Below are 16,593 nucleotides of genomic sequence, written 5' to 3' on the forward strand. Positions count from 1 at the left end.
TTCCCAGCCTGCTGGTCCTTCCCCAGCCGTCCCTCAACTGCCGCTGCTGGAGCAGGCAGAGCTGACTGCGGGCAGCACCCGCACAAAGCAGCAGGCGCCGCTCTGACTGCCGTAGGCCCTCGGCTGTGTTCAAACCATGCCAAAACGGGCTCACACGGCCTGAGGAACCGCCGCCTCCATCCCCAAGCGGCATCAGGCAGCAGCGCCCTCACCAAGATGGCGGCCGCCCCACAGCGCAGCCCCTCACCAAGATGGCAGCGGCCGCGCGGACGTGGCCGCTCTCGAGCGGTGGCGCGGAGGCGGCCGCCTGCGCATGCGCGACCGCTGCCGGGCCGGGGACCATGGGCAGGAGGCGAGAGGGGCTGAGCGTGGCCCGGGAGGTGAGGGGGGGGGCCGGTGGTGGCGGCGCCCGGCTCGGGCTTGGCTTGGAGCGAGGCGTTTCGTAAGAGAGTGGTGGGTGCTGGGGAGGAGCGGGGCAGCGGGGGCTCAGGAGCACGGCGCTGACCAGGCTGCGCTGTGCTGGTGGAGGCCCGGCCGCCATCTTAACGTGCGAGGGTGGCAGAGGAGGCTGAGGTGGCATCAGCTCGCACTGGAAAGTTCGGTGCTTGTCTTTCGTCCCGTGCCTTTGGATGAGGGATGGCGTTTGGTGCCCTTGCTCCCGCTGAGCCTTCGAGCTAGTGCAGGGAGAGGCAGTTAAGTGCCTGCGCCCATGGCGGCTGCTGCGGTGAGCTCTTGCCCCTCGCCAGCAAACCTGTGCGCAGCCCGGCCTGTGTGTGCGGTGGTGGAAGCCAGCAGCGTGCTGGGCACAGGCCGCTGCTTTTGAGGAACACAGTGATAAACGAGCACGTGAGGGGCCTGTAAATCACAGCAAGGAGAAGGGGAAAGGACTGGTTTTTAAAGAGTGTGCCTTCCTTATAAAGTTGCTTTTTTTTATTGCTGTGTTTGGGTGTTTTGTAATCTCCTGAGTGGCAGGAGGGCTGCTGGTAAGCTTCATTTAAGCTTTCTATTTGCATTAACAATCTGAGCTTAGTTAAGGTCTCTTCGAAGCATACTTAATTCTGGCTCCTGCCCTGGGCAGTGCTATCTGGACTGACTTGGAGGAGGCAGTGGAGAGCCTGTAGTTCAAGTCTGTGGGTTGTGGGTACTTTGGGGATGGCAAAAGCCTGAACCTTCTTAACAAATGGCTGAAATGGGGCAGAGTCAATCCACTGGTCACCTGTTTGTCCTGAAGTCTTTCAGATGAGCATATGTGCAGCAGACCAAGATAGCCATGGTAGAAAGGCCAGGGACAGAACTTGGGTCTTGTTATATATGCTTCATCAGCCAGTAGCGTAAAGATGTGTGTCCTTCTGCGTCATATGAATGGGAGTTTGGTTTATAGTAGTTTTCTGGTTTATTTCATCTAGTTAGGCTTTCATTAGAGAAACAGACATTGCTGGGCACTCTAACCCAAGTATAACCACTCTCCAAAGGGAGTCCAGAGGGGAGTGTGCAGACCGTCCAAGCTTCTCTTCACTAAGCCTAGCAGGGAGAGTTGAAATAATGAATTTTTGGTGTTTGTTGTTTGAGATGTGACAGACAAGGAGAGTTGAGCTATTAGGGTCTACCTTGCAAAAAGAGCGGTGGTAAAAACGGCGAGCCGTGCTGCCACAGCAAATTCTTGCAAAGTGTTTGGGGACTTGTGGTATCTCTAGATTTTTATATATGTTTTTAGAAGTTGTCATATAGAATACAGTACTTTTGAAAGGACTGTAGAACTACTCTTCCTCAGTGTGTTATAGATGAAAACTTAACCTCCCACTGCAAAGATAGTACTAAAAGATAAAATTCTTCCCCCTTGCAGTGATGAGAAAGGTACTGAATAGAAGTTAGGGAGGAAGAAAACAAAAACCCTTTAAGCCAGAGGAAGAGAGGGCTGTGTTTTAGGTGTCAGAAATGCGTGACAACGAAGATATTGATTTCATAATTGAAACTTTCATTTGGTTCAGTATTACCTTCTGAGCTGTTATGATTGTAAAGAAAACTGTCTAAATGAGTCTTAATATGACATGATGCATGGCTAGCTTTGAAAGGCCTAATCTAGGCAGAGTCATGCTTGTTTAACTGAAGTCATGATGGTAAATGAATGCAATTTTCTATATGGACACTTATCAGATTAGCTTGCACTTACAAATTGCAGGTGTAATTGATATGACCTGGTTTAAACTGATATAAATGTGTCTCCATAATGTGGTGGTGGTGGTTTAAACTCATGCCACTTCTCCTTTCATATAGCTCCATAGTCTTTTGACAGCCAGCCCCATTGACAGTGCTGAGCTGCGCAGAACGTTCTTGATGAAACCCATCAGGAAAATGAAACTGGGAAGACTGGTTCATTTTGTAGCAAAATATCAAACACGGAACGAGCTTAAGAGAGTGACAAGGATGATCAAAGGTGTGGAAAACTTCTATGCAGGAAACAACTAAGCATACCAGGTCCTTTTAAGCTTGAAAACATGACTGCAAGGGGACCTGATAATAGGTCTATATCCTCTGTATGCTATTTGTAGTTTTAAACAGAGAATGAACATTCACTGTCAATACAAAACTAAGGCTATCAAATAAAACTTAGCAGCTGACAAGCTCAGAACAAACAGGAGGGGTTGGTTCTTACCATGATCTGTGGCTGTGCTGTGAAACTCCCTGCCACAGGATGTTGTAGCCCTTAAAAATATACTTGTGGCCCAGACAACTGGAAAAAAAAATCATGAAAGCAAAAAAGTGTGGCTATTAAATACAAAGAGAACACCCTGTGCTCAGGCAATGCCTGAGCTGCAAAACATCAAGCGTGTGTTTGGAGAAAGTATTGTTAACGTGCATTGCTGCTTCTGACAAGGCAGTGGCTGATCAGTGTATGCAAGAGTATAAAGAATAGGGAAAAGGCCAACATAGTCTTCACTCAGTTAAGCTGTTCTTACAGCTTTTTTCAAAAAGCTGTGGGTGGTGCCGTGCGGTCACGTCTGTGTGCTATCCTGCAAAGTCACTGGTCTGAGCTGAGGCAGGGTGGGAAGACTAACTGGGTAGTCTCTGCAAGGCTGAAGGAGGAGATGCAGGTAGGATCCATCCCTTTATCCTTTACCAACACAGAGGGTTGATGTGCAGAATTTGTCTTCAACTTTGCTGGTGGATCATCCTCTATTGTGTAGTAGCTTGCCTAGTAAATACTTCGAAGCACGCTGCAGGCACAGCATCCACAAAACGATTTGCCAGCATGCAAAATGATTCCAAGAGCATGGCGAAAATGGAAGTGTGTACATGAACTGCAAGTTATCATTTGAATTTAAACAAAACTCATCTCTGCTGGACTGATTTTAATAATCCAGCCAAATTTGTGGATTCAGGAACCACTGATTCTTCTGTAAAAATAACTGCTCGAGTGTGCTGGCAGGTGACAAGGCATGAGAAGACTGCTCGGGGAAGGTTTTTTTTTCCTTTGCCCCCACCTCTTCAGTTGGCTTTGATCTGTTTTATGAGGGTCAGAAGACGAAAACCTCATTACCTAACGCTGTTGGATATCGACGTATGTGTGATATGGCTCTTTGCCAGTATCTTAATTAGGGAATTCATAAAAGCAGAGGGTGGATGCCAGTTCTTGAAAAGCGCTTTTAGCCTTTCTGCTGGAAAGAAAGCTTTTATTAATTCATTACAAAATGTATTAAAAGGGATCCAGCTCAACTCTGTAAGCAAAGCTGCTTCCTTGCCTCTTTGTCTCTGCCTTTATGTGAGCCATTTCGGGCTCCCTGCCCAAGATGGTCCCAACAAATGAGATTTGTAATACGCATGTAAGTCAGTTTGGATTGAAATCCGCTCCAGGTCTCTCTGGTTTAAAAAGGTCTCCAGATTGCGAGCAAGCGTTGCCAGAATTCAATGAAAATGGCTCAGTGCCTTGTCATACCTTGTGGAGCAAGGGAGGCATCTGGTCTTAGATCCCTGTGTGTGTCCAAAGCTGCTGGGACTTAACTTTCTGGAGTGGCTCTTGAGGAGCAGAAGGGCAGCTCTGTGTGCCCTGAGCTGCTGCCTGGATGTGAAGCACCAGTTTCACTTGCCCCTTTTAACTGACACTACTTAAAAGATGTTGCTGTGCGTGAAGTCCTGCGTCCCTGGTACAAGCCATGTGAACCTGAGGAGCTGTCATGTGAGCTTTCTGCGTGCTGCACTTCACCTCTGTCCCAGAGGATCCTCTTCATGGAAAGCAGAGCCAGAAAGAGCGAGGGTTCGTCTTTGTGACTTGTAAGCCACTGTGCTGAGATTGCCACTAAAAAGATAAGTCAGTGTGAAGTGCAGTGATGGTTCGGCTAAGTGAGCTTGGCCCTTTGTTTTCATGCGGGCTTGCAGTAGGCCTAGGTGCATATCTCAACTGACCTTCTCATGTATTAGTGGGAGGGAAAGCTTTCCATCCACAACAAGCTCAGGTGTGGACGTGCTTCTAGGACTGCTCTCCTGGAGAGCTGCTGCAGGGAATTATGCCAAAGCTCTACAGGTTTTCTTGTGCTACAGCTTTACAGGCTACAGCCCCCTGGGAGTTTCCTTAGCAGCCCACAGAGTAATCAGTAATTCCCAGGCATTACTCTGATTTCTCCCTGTGCTTATTTTCTATTTCTCTCTTTCCTTTGCCCTACAGTGAAGAGTTACTTGGATGGCTGAGCTGCTGAGAGACTCCTAGCTTGCAGGAACAGATCCCAAATCCCAAGTGAGGCAGTGGCACCGACGTATCAAGATAGTGCTCTGCCCATAATTTAGGTTGGCATCTGAGGTTCCTTGTGTAAATGAGCCACCTCTAGGAGGCAGATAGTATTGTCCTAATTTAGAAGTAGGGAAACTGAGGCACAGTACATGGATAACATCTGGGAATTCTCACTCTTGTCCTTCCTTACAACCCCTAATGCCTCAGACTAGTCTGAAGAAAAGAAATAGTGAGATTCTGTAGGAAAAATATTTTGTTAATTCAGCAATCTGTTCCTCCTTCCTTGCTTTTTTTTATTTTATTTTTTTATTATTTTCTGTCCCTTGTGCCCCCAGCTCAGCAAAGCTGATGGTGCAGTTCTAGGGCATGTAGTTTATTAGCAAATTATTGCTCTCCAGCAGGGGACCCGAACTTTGGTTTTGATTTAAGTGCAGTAAAGCCAGTTGAAACTTTTAAAGTATTATGTGGAATCTGGAGATTTTTAGTCAGCAGAAAGTAAAAGCATTGGCAGAGTTGGGTGGAATATCCTCTTGTTATGTCTCATGAAATGACAGAAGTATGGGCAGAGAATCTACTAGTGAGAGCAACTGCAAACTGAGCAGGAGGAGCAGTCCTGGAGAGGATAGGAAGCGCAATGATACGGGTAATTTAGTGGTGGGTTTGGCAGCTGACCAACCAAAGCTGTCATTAAATCGTATTATTTAACATGAGTTTTAAATGTGTTTCCAGAGAAGGCGTGGTGCATTGTAATAAGTTTACTGGCTAAAGAGGAGTCAGGTAACACATGCTGAAGTTCCTCTTGCTGTGCGTGTATGTGAGGGTTTGCAACAGATAAGGGAGCAGAGACACAGCCATTTGCAAACAGTAGGAACTGGTGAGGGAGATAGTAATTTTTAAATAGGACTGGATGGACACCCCACCTCCACTGCACTGCACTCAAATTATCTTGCTGATAAGCGTGGTCGGAGCTGACGTGGGTGAAGCTCTTAGTTGGCCCTGAAGCAAACTGGGGCAATGCATCTCGCTGATTGAGCTGTAGTGGATCACAGATAGTGATGAGCAGCTGGAGTTAACATTCTAAACTGGTACAGCTGGATATGGAGGAGGACAATTATCTTTGCCCTAACTGAATGCATTTTCAGCTAACATGCTTCAAAAATATCCGTGTCACCATCCAGGCAAACCCAAGCATTGCCAAACACAGAAGTGCCATTCCTGTGCTCTGGGATCAGGTGACGTGCCGTGGTGCTCCCCTTGGGCTCAGAGGAAGCTGTGCAGGTGCCTCTGGGAAGCTTGGCATCTCAACAGCCCTGGCAGAGTTGCCTAATAACAAGGGACTTGGAAATTGCTGTCTGGTAAGATGCAAAGATTTATTTGAGCCTTGTTGTAGGTAGACCCTTCCCCAGGTCTGCTGTACTCCTTGCAGTGAGACTGTTCAGCTGACTCGCTAAACTTCTTTTGGCAGTCTGCTTCGTTCTCTCCTTTACGTCAAGCCTGTTCTCCCATCCTACTTATTTATAATGTTTGCCTACCTTTCCTGAGTAGAAAGTGTGAGATTGCTAATGAGCTCAGGACAGAGATGATCCCCAAAGTAGCAATAATTAGGGATCACTACTTGATTTTGTTTCCCAGATCACTGTTTATGGAAGTGTTTGTGCTCTGGGTCACCTCTGAGGCTGATGTCCGGGGCAGCCGGTGTCTCATTCCACCTCAGTACTTTGCTCGGGACTATGCTGCCTCTTAGCTTCTGGTTTGTGAAGGCTCCCACCACAGAGAGGCCGTGCTGCCAGCCATCTAGTCGGCCTTGGCCTTGCTTGGAGAACTAGGCACAGCAGGAGTGTTGCACTGAGTAACTAAAAAGATTGCCACCTCAGGTCACCAAGGGTATTTTCTTTCAGGCTAGGATATTTTGTTCTTATTATCTGATTAGTCCCACTGTTGCCCTGCTGGAAGCAAGCCTGAAAGACAAACTTTATTCCTAAAGATGTCCACACTCTGGTTGTCAGGCAGAAAAGAGGAACAATTCCCAGAACTGTTGTCCGTGGTAGGATTCCCTACTGGGCAATCCATTTGCACACAAGTCGATCAACCTTCTTGTACGTATCCACAGTTACTCTCCTCCACAGGAAGACACAGGGGGAGGGTGGCTGTTAGGAGACCTGACAAGGAGACACAATAAGATGACCATTGTTTTTCTGCACGGGAACGTGTTGCTTCCAAAACTTGGTGCAGGTCGAAGGTGTGGAGGCAGTGGTGAATGCTCTTTTGAGCATACTGTGCACACTGCTGTTGGTGTTGTAGGTCTAGGTAAATGAGACAGGAGGTATCAGTGTTTCCCCTTTATCCCCTCTTCATCCAGGCAGACAGCTGAGAGTGCTTTGTAGTCACATCCTGTGAACTTCTGCATCCATTCATAGCACTAAATCAAAACCTTGTCCCTCAGGCTTTGGCCAAGGCCCATCTCTCTCATTTTATCGTCTTTTAATTGCATAAAGATGTCTTAGATCACATCTTTGCGTGCAGAGCCACATGCAAAGAAACTAGAACAGGCTGGAACAGGATCAGATCTTAGCAAAAAGGTCCTGGCCAGCCACACAAGTGGGAGTGTAAGAGCTGGCTTGGCCATGTCTGGGATTGCAATGTCCCAGTTGCCTGGGGTATAATACACGCTGATCCGGGAGGCGATGGGCTCTCTGTGCTGTGACGTCTACGCAGAGCTGGGGCTGTTTGTCCCTTGATTTGGGGAGGAAGGAGGTGGAGTGGCTGAGCTGCCACCCTCCCCATCTGAGTGGGGATGGATCCATATTAGCTGGGAGAGAAAATGACAGTGACTGCTGTGCTGTTTTTCAGATTGATGGACTGGAGGAGAAGCTGGCACACTGCAGACAGAGCATGGAGGAGGTGGATCTTAAACTGCGCAGGGAGAAGCTCAGCCCTGAAGGAAGGTATTGTTGACTGCCTCCTTTCACAGCTGTAGCTGTGGACTTCAGCTAGCTGTCATCCTGCTGTAGTACTCAGCAAGGGCTCATGAAGGGATGGGGATGTCTGGTTTCCTGTGACAAGACTCTCTTCCCTGAGCTTGGAACTTGCTTGGGGAACTTTCCAGGATAAGTTCAGCGGTATATGGAGAGAGCTTTATTTTACTAACAAACACCCTCACTCTCCAACCTGCATTACAACCAGCAAAGCAGTGCCCGAAACTTGCCAGTTCACTTGCAGAGCTGGCTCCTGGTCTGCTAGGAAACAGCTCTGTGAATCTGGCAAAGGTTCACTGCACGCTGCTGTTCAAGCCTTGCTGAAGCTGCCTGGGTTCAGTCAGGGGAGACATGCAGCAACTACTACTGAGGGCCAATCCAGGTGGGATGCAACTGGAAAAGGGGCTGAGGGAAATTACTCTCTGCCTGTATTGCAAATGTGCCTGGATGTAGGGATGCAGTGACACGCTGGCTTTTCTTGGGAAAGGGAAGAGGGACAATTCCCCTGAAATCTGTCACTGACATAGAAGAGGCAACTGTAGGCTTCTAGAGCTGGGACTCAGGCAAGGAGTTTGACCTGGATTTTGTATCAGACACAGGCAGAACCTGCTTTTTTCTCTAGAATGTGAAGCAAGAGATCCTAGATCACCCAGCTGATTCTCAGATCTCTCTGCTTGAGGACATTCTTCCTGTCACCAGCATCCTACTGCTCTGCTCCTAGCAATAATGGTAAACTCAATCACAGGCCCAGGGAGCAGTCCTGTTGGTCCTGGTGTCTACAGTACTGTCCTACAGAACCCAGTTAGAAATGATCCTAGCAGTGGTGACATCTCCACATCCTGATACTTATCAGCCTCAGCTTAACTTCCCAGCTTTACTGGGGTTTTATATCCCCATCCATAATTTGACAGGGTTCTGTATCTTCCTGACCTTCATCTCTCTAGCTCCTTTTCTCAACCGTCCTTTTCTAGGCCTAAATTATTCTTATGTTTCCTGTCTTTATTCTTTATCTGATACTTTATTCTTTATCTGTACCAAACCTACAGTTGTGGTAACCTGACAAGGGGGAATATATCTGTATGGTTTCTCTCTGAAATATAGGGCCTAGAGCAAAGAATTAGGAATAGAGAGTCCTGGGGCCTTTTCTGAATTTTACAACTTGTATGGAAATGGAAACAGAAATTCTGTTGACCTAATCCAGACCATTCGAAAAACCCTGGAGGAAGGTGCCATTATCAAAATTATAGATTCAAGTGAGTAGTATACAAAGGAGAGCTCTGCTTTCCCATTTTGAAGTTCAGTTGTCATGGTTTCTTCGTGTCTCATTCTCAGAGCCTCTTCCCTTGACTCTCTTCACGAGGCAAGTTTCTGAGTAGCAGCTCAGTCATGTTGGTAAATCTGTCTTCTCACTTCCTCCTGGCTGCACTCCACACTGCCTTTCCCCAGTTGCCTTTCCTCTCCTGTTGCTCTGACGTAGCTTGCTTTCTTGCCATTCCTTACTTAACTAGCTGTACACATAGATTTGGATCTCTTTCCTCCTACAGGTTCTTGCTCTGCCCCAAGGGGAACAACAAACTCTGTTACACTTACTGCCTGCTCTGTCTCATCTGAACTGGGAGATAAATTTGTTAGTGCATGTTAATTTATATGCACACAGTCTGAAAGGAGTGACCGCGTCGTCACTGCTGTAATGGAAACGCTGCTGCTTTCAGGCAATTTGTTTTGCATTTATATTTTAAACTGTATATTAATTAATCATCTTGTGCAGTTTAAGACAAGGGCTGGGTTGGCCTGACTTATTCTTTATTGTTGTTATCCTGAGTCTTCAGTCTAATAACATGCTATTTAACTGGTTGTTACTGGGCTTGGATTCAGCTTGTTTCCTTGAGTTAACCAATTTGTGTATATTGGATACCTCTAACAAAGGGATCCCAGCATCAATTGGTGAGAAGAATTAGCATTCCAGCACTGAGCCAGATGTACTGCAGGGGCCGGACCCTGCAGAGTGTGTGTAGGGACCCTGCCCCATCCCCCAGCTGTGTCAGAACTTCCTACCCGACCTGGGGAAACAGAGCAGGGGGCTTTGACACACTCTAGCCTACTTGCGTACGCTGACACTGTCCTGAAAGGACAGACATGAAGCCATTTGGGGGGAGAAAAAGTAATCTAAAACTGCTGCATATCTTATTTTGCACAGCTGGGGGTTTCTAAACTGTCACCTCTCCACAGTGAAGGGTGAGGGGCTCATTCTGTGAGCAGATATCCTCGGCAGTAGGACAGTCTCTCTTCCATCATATAAGCAAAGAAATAGGCTGTGTTGTGCCTCGCAGGTAATGAGCTCCTCTTCTCATTACAGAAAGTCACTGGAGAGAGAGAGAAACTTACTAATGACCAAAGCTGACAACTATGGTAAGAGCTTCATTAAAAATGGTCCCTCTGGGCTGGATGGGATCAGTGCTGCAGCTTAGCTTCGTCTTCAAGCTCCTGCCACCTCTGACTTCTGCCTTTGAATTTAGGTTCAACCAAAGGGAGCTAGACTGAGGGAAATCTAGTCAGCATATTATAATAGGAGCCTGGATCCTCCCGCTTGAGCTGTGCTATCATAGGGAAAAAAATAAGCATCAGCTAATGAGGGGGGAAGGATTTCCCTTTCACATACCTCAAATTATCAGTCTTCAGAAAATCTTAGCCAACAGATTGACTTGAGTGGCCTTTTAACATCCTCACTTCCCCCCCCTTTTTTTTTTCCTTTTTGTTTTTTCATAGAGGTTTGGTAAGCAAGCTGGCAAGTGCTACCTGGAGTATAGCAAAATATACCTTCCTTAGGGAAGTTTCTCACTGCATCAGTTTCTGGGGCTGTTCAGAACAGGAGCATAGGGATTCCCACTGATGTGCTGTAGACAGTTAAAATGAGAGTCCCTCTGAGCTGCCACACGTTTGACAGCACTTCCATTCCCCTGGGGATGCTGCTTTGTGTGTCTTCAGGTTCCTGGTGTTGATCAGTGTATTAACTGCTTGACAGCACTGTGCAGCAGTGCAAGCACCAGAAGTGTTCTAGACCTGGAGAGTTGAAAGCTGAGGCGTGGCTGGCAAATTTATAATTTTGACTCATGTTAAAGGACTGTTTCCAGAAGACTAACAGTTATTTTAAACAGATTCAAAGCTGTTCCCTAAGGGCCTACCACTAGAGAATGGCACAAGAATGCACGTTGCTGCTACCCTTTTACCAGCAGTCAGCCATCATTGCTAGCATCAACAGAGCAGTCTGACAGGCTGCTCAGACAGCAGCAACAGCCTCACCTAATGGTGACGGCTGCTCCTCCTGGAACAGAAGAGACAGCATCCACAGCCTTTTTAGATCATTGCTATGGCCTCTGATTAAATCTCTGTTTATTCCAGCTGACATGCTTGAGGCCATGAACTGCAGTTGCTAACAGTGGCATTGCTCCATCAGTTTAAGCTGGCACTGCTGTGCTTGGAGTTATATGGCCTCCTGCCCCTACCACCTCCTCTGTAGCCTTGCAGGTTCAAGCAGTTTGCTCTGTGATTGCATGTGAATGCTTTGTACCATGTTGAGGAATGGGGGCAGAAAGAACAGCTAAAAGCCTCTTTGGCTACCAGCATCAGTTTGGGAACCTGCAGCACCAGTGAATTCCCCCTGGAGGCTGCTAGTGCAAACTGTAGAGGTAGTAACTAGTGCAGTCACTGAAGCTGAATTCAGCAGCAAGAGCAGTCTGCCTCTGGAGACAAAGTCTGCACCCAGCCTTTTCCTGGAAAATAATTATAGCTGTTGGGCCATGTAGTGCTTTAGGCCTCATTTCTCACCTATACCATCAAGCAAAGTCTTGTGGAACAGAACTAGCAAGAATCTGGTTCTCATCTCTGGTAAAGGGAACGGAACAGAAATGGAGAACAGTAGGACTCCATACTTTTGGTAGCCACCTTCTTCCTCTCTTTGCATCTGTGTTTCTTCTTTTGTAGGCCAGGGAAAGTGACCTGTCTCTAAAAAGCTGCAGACCCCAACAGAATGGGTGTCCAGGCTTAGGCCTATTCCACACTCATCCTTCTGGGGCACAAGGAAACCCAGATTCTGCAACATTCAAAGGCGGCCAGAGTTGTATTTAAGTAAATTTAGGCACTAGGAAGAGGTGCTGAGCTGTTATGTCTAGAAGATAGTAAAAATAGCTCTCTACCCTCTGTCTTCTTCATTCTCTTAGGGGAAAGGTCATTCTAATGACCCATTCTGTCCTTAGTAGGGTCCCAGAACAAGGTCATTTGCAAACAGGAACTGCTCTGGCACTGAAGTATTCCTAAGCACAGCGACTGAGAGTGACAGGATAAGAGTTTGCAAATGAAAGGGTTCCTGCTAGTTTACTTCCTGTTCAGCATATCTTATTATTAGCAGCTGTGCATACTGATCCCAAAAGAGTTGCCCATGGCCAAGGTAGTATTGTGCTTTTAGGACTGTTTTGAAAGGAGATGTAGCTGCAATACGAATAACATTCACAAGCAAGGCTTTTGTTTGTTTCTCAGAGAAAGAACTGAGTGCACTTCGTAAGGAAAATCGCAAGAATGCTGCTCTTGCTGTGGCCATGGGGTTACTGATTGCTCTTATTTATGCCTGCTGGACGATGTGATTGCACTCCAGAATTCTCCCTGCTGACCCAATGACTCTCCCGCAAGGAGATCTTCCTCCTCTTGCCACTGTGCCTCCCGCAAGGGTGAAGATCAGCATTTCAAATTGTTGTTCCTGTTTATCCTCTCCAAGCCTCCTTGTAGGGAAGCTTTTTCTTTGAGAATTGAGGGGGACAGGAGACCAACCAGAAATCAAAGCACACTTGTAGGTGGAAATCAGGTCAAGCAGAGCTCAAAGTGGTGCTGTCTTAACCCAAAAATGCAGTCAAGACCATCCAGCCTGAAGCAGGAAGGCAGTATGTTCTCCCTTTTGGAGAGGACTTCTGTGGTTGCAGACAAGTGCTCTCCGCCCAGCCCAGTTGGAATACATCCCACCTTCTCGGTTCCGTTCCTGTGACCTAAAGACTCTACCTGTCCCCAAAGCTGAGCTAAACAGAGATGTTTTCTCCTCCACAATGACTTACAGGACCAAAGGAATCCTACTACCTCCACAAAACAGATGGGAGGTAGGTATCTCCTTTTCTCCAACTTGACATCTAAGTGCTTGGGCTTTGAGGAAGTCTCCAGTGTATCAGAGTTTGGTAGCCATTTTGTGTCTCTGAGAATCAAAAACTGCAAAAGAGAATTTACTATTAACTCCTAGGGATGGAAGTGCCTCTGCAGGGCTTTAAATAAAATAATTTGACCTTGTAACTTCTTGGGGTTTTTTTTTTTCTGTTTTGTAACATACTTCTCAGCCACTGTTTTATTCTCATCCTGCCATCTCCCTGCTGGCACGCACTGTGTCAGTTAAGCCTAGACTGGGTTAGGCACTTAACATCACTGGTCAGTGAGGTCTTAACAGTGGGTTATTGGTCTGTTGTGGCGTGGTATCTACACAAGTGTTCGCTTCCTTTGAGTGGAAAAGCAGCCTAGCATGCTGCAGAGGAGCGCTGGAGACTGTCCTCTGTAGTCCCCTCTCATTCTGATCCAGTCACGTACACTAGAGGTAGCCCTGAGCGTGCTCTAACTTGCCAAGAAAGCCTTTAAAAGGGGACTGTCTTGAAAATTTAATTTGTGTAAAGCATTTCTCTGTCTCCATGCTAACACACTGCTGGCCAGAATTTTGTGGGAAGCAAAGTAAACAAGCACTGCTGTAAACTAAAGGGGCTGTATTGGTAATAGAGACAACAAAAGCAGAGAAGTCAACACAAAATGATACACAGCCTAATAACAATACATTGTGCAATTAATGTACATAAACATTCCCTTCAGCAAGGCCTTCCTCACCCCCCCTTCCCAACATAATCCCTCTGTATTTACCCTGCAGCAGGAAAGCAAGTAGCATGGTGCCTCACGCGTGCCTTCTTGAAGGGGGATTCAGAATCAAGGTTCAGTGCATCAAAAATAAAATTAAAAGTAAAAGCAAATTAAAATCAGGAGGAGCTGGAGGCAGCTGGGTAAACAGAAAGTATCTGTTCATAAAAGCTACCCTGTAGACTAAGCAGGTTGGTTTGTACCCTCAGAGGCCTACACTCACTCTAGTGTACTTCCTAGTCACCCTTCTGTCTGCCAGCCCGCAGGAGACCTGAGTGGAGGACGCAACACTTAGCAAGGAAGCCTCGCAAAGGGAGCAGCATGCTTTGCTGGCATTGGAACAGCCTCAAGGCGGTCCAACAAGTGCCAGAACTCAAATTACTGATTGGTTTAAAAAGCTAACTGCACACAGGCCTGGGAACCACACTGTTGGAGGTTCTTTATTGCCCACTGGGAGAGATTTCTCCTTACCCCTCACGGAAGTGCCTTTGCCAAAAGAAAACTGCCAGTGAGCTCTTGTCCTTTGGGGCGGGAAGGGCCACCATTTCTTTCATTTGTGTTTTACTGATGCTTGAGAGCAGTGGGAGTCTACATCAGCAAGAGGATGCATTAACGGCATGCTGACCCTCAGCTGCTTTGGTAGACCTAACTCTGTCTGGGGACTAATAATCACCAATGTGGAAAAAGCACGTTTGACCCACTTCACTTTTGGCCAGAGCTTCAGAAGAAACAGAATAGCTGCCCTGCAAAATATTCAGGGCTACCTATTTGTAAGCTTACCTCCCATCAACTCCTGAGCTTTGCCTCCTCCAGTTTCCATTGACCAACAGACCATGCCAACTTCTGTGCTGCTCCTTTAGCCAGGGTGTGGTTCTGCAGTGATCAAGCCTGCATATAATTTTCTCTGGTGCAAGGAGTTGCAGCTGCTAAGTTCATTTATACCAAACTGTAGAGAATTAATACATGGGTATATGGAGACAATTTACTTGTCAAAACATGGAAGTGCTCTAAGCTCTGAGAGCACAGCCTACTCGTAGGATGACATTTGACTGCATGCTGAGAATGAGCACAAAACCTACACATGGTGCTGGGCTGTAGAGGGTGGAGGTGGGCTTCTACAACACACCATCCTTGCTCTGGCTTCTTTGGGTAGGGTGCAGGGCACCCAAGCACCTGCACACCTACAAGTAAAAATTTCCATATCTTGCTATATAAAGCTTGTTCAAATCATACATATGGGTGTGGAAAGAAACAAGAATCTAAACAATTGCTATAGATTCTAGGAGAGCTATAGCTTTAAGGCACAGTTCAGACAACCCCTAAATCATTTCCTCCCTTCTGCCAATCTGTTTAAAAACAAGCCAAGAATAAAAAACAAACAAACAAATAAAAGGGCAATTTTGCTGCTTGGCCAAAAGCAGTCAACTGTGTGTTATCTTCTGATTTACGTGGAAGACCTGGCAAAAGCGCCATAGAAGCCAGAAGTGAAGGTAAAACATGCAACAGAAGACAACTTTGAGCCCAGCACAGAAGTGCATAGAGAAGTCTGTTGGCACACAAATACCATGCTGAGAGTTTCACAGCTCTGTGCCTTCACCCCAGATGCTGCTCTAGGGCCAAATGAGACATGGAGGGTTTCAAAGCCCACTCTGACATCTAAAAGGAAAGTTTGGTAACCTTTCCAGTGGACATCTCCTGTCAAGGGACAGGATTTCTTCTGATTAACCAACATGGTCAACGTCAGGATCTCTTTTCACTGAAGCCCTGGTTTTTGTTTTTTTTGTTTTTTTTTTTTTTTTAAACAAAGTCAGATGTTCCCATCATTTCCTCCAAAGACCTCCAGCATCCCAACCTTCTTGTGCCTTCCCTCCCACTTCCGCTCTCTTCTCTGAAAACACTGAGTAATAGTGTCAAGTACCAAGAATGAAAGCACCTTGGTCTCACAAGTACCATGAGGGATAGACACATTCACAAATTAACCCCAGGCTGCTGGGTCAGAATCAGTAACTGACCTGGAGAGGGGAAATCCTTGTCACAGCAGCTTCTAGAGGTCTGAGAAAGCCCTGGCACTGAGCACATCAAATCCGTGCCAGGAACTCTACTCATCACCTGCATTGGTCTTTGTCCAACAGGATACCATCATATAGGAATTGCCAGTGGCCAGCCAAGTGCCTTGATAAGCAGAAGTGTTGGAGACACCATCAAGAATACATACTTGCATCCCAAAGCTAGCATTCCCCAATGAGTTAACACCCTCCACTGGGTTGTGTAGGCCTGTGATGAGGCCAAGGAGAGAGACAGCTACCAGGAACAATGCAGGGCTGCTTCAATGTGCTGTTGCCCAGCTCTGCCACCAGGACGTATCTGCTCCTTCCCATACTGCCAAGGAAGCACAAGCCTGGAGAGTTCTGGTACACACAGGGCTCCACAAACCTTGCTTAATGTTTGAACAGGAGCAAAAAAAGCTGCCAGCCCCTTGGCCTCAAGCATGCAGTAGGTCAGGACAAAAGGGCGTTAGGCCTTGGCTCCAGGAGTCACCGTAGGTACTCCAGCAGCAGGCGCTACCTAGGCCATACTCTTATATACACTTGCCAGGGTAGAGCCTCGTCCTGCGCCTTCTGCATACCACCCCCTGGTTAGATCATCTCCAGGAAATCATCTCTGGAGAAGACCAGGATAGATGTTGTGGAGCCTCCCCACAGTCTCATCACTCCCTGAAGAATCCAAGCTGGGCTCAGCTTCCCCTGCATGCCTCAAGAGAGCAGAGTTAGGGGTAGTGTGCTTGGATGAAAGACAGGACATCCTCCTTTGATAGCTTCTCTGGATCTTGCCTTTTCTGAGAGTCGTGCACTTTGACACCTTCCCCCCACTCCCAGAAGAGGCGGCTGTAATGGCAGACGCTGTGGGCAGAGAGGAAAGCAAGATTAGTTTGGCTGGGGAGGGGGAAGGAAAACACTGTCATCC

The 16,593-nt window shown here is 47.0% G+C and overlaps 2 protein-coding genes across 7 annotated transcripts in view; one reads left to right on the forward strand and one right to left on the reverse strand.

Moving 5' to 3' along the window:
• Positions 1-310: 310 nt before the first annotated feature.
• CCDC167 (coiled-coil domain containing 167) lies at positions 311-13,026 on the forward strand. 5 transcript variants are annotated; one of them, XM_054197464.1, is made up of 5 exons: positions 312-380; positions 5,902-6,078; positions 7,574-7,668; positions 10,055-10,107; positions 12,232-13,026. In XM_054197464.1, the coding sequence occupies exons 1-5, from the start codon at positions 342-344 to the stop codon at positions 12,333-12,335; spliced, it is 468 nt and encodes a 155-aa protein (XP_054053439.1). In that variant the 5' UTR covers positions 312-341; the 3' UTR covers positions 12,336-13,026. The 5 variants fall into 5 exon arrangements, with proteins under 5 accessions (XP_054053441.1, XP_054053439.1, XP_054053440.1 ...); XM_054197463.1 differs by lacking the exon at positions 312-380 and having other exon boundaries at positions 5,250-6,078; positions 12,232-12,371; positions 12,409-13,026; XM_054197466.1 differs by lacking the exon at positions 5,902-6,078 and having other exon boundaries at positions 311-380.
• Positions 13,027-13,467: 441 nt separating this feature from the next.
• Positions 13,468-16,593, reverse strand: part of CMTR1 (cap methyltransferase 1) — a 28,343-nt gene continuing 25,217 nt past the window's right edge. For both annotated transcript variants that reach the window (XM_054197452.1, XM_054197450.1), the window contains one exon: positions 13,468-16,529. In XM_054197452.1, coding sequence (XP_054053427.1) covers positions 16,397-16,529 — 133 coding nt within the window. In that variant the 3' untranslated portion in view covers positions 13,468-16,396. The remainder of the gene's footprint in view (positions 16,530-16,593) is intronic.

Source organism: Rissa tridactyla, chromosome 3 (assembly GCF_028500815.1).
Source record: "Rissa tridactyla isolate bRisTri1 chromosome 3, bRisTri1.patW.cur.20221130, whole genome shotgun sequence".
NCBI classification, from domain to species: domain Eukaryota; kingdom Metazoa; phylum Chordata; class Aves; order Charadriiformes; family Laridae; genus Rissa; species Rissa tridactyla.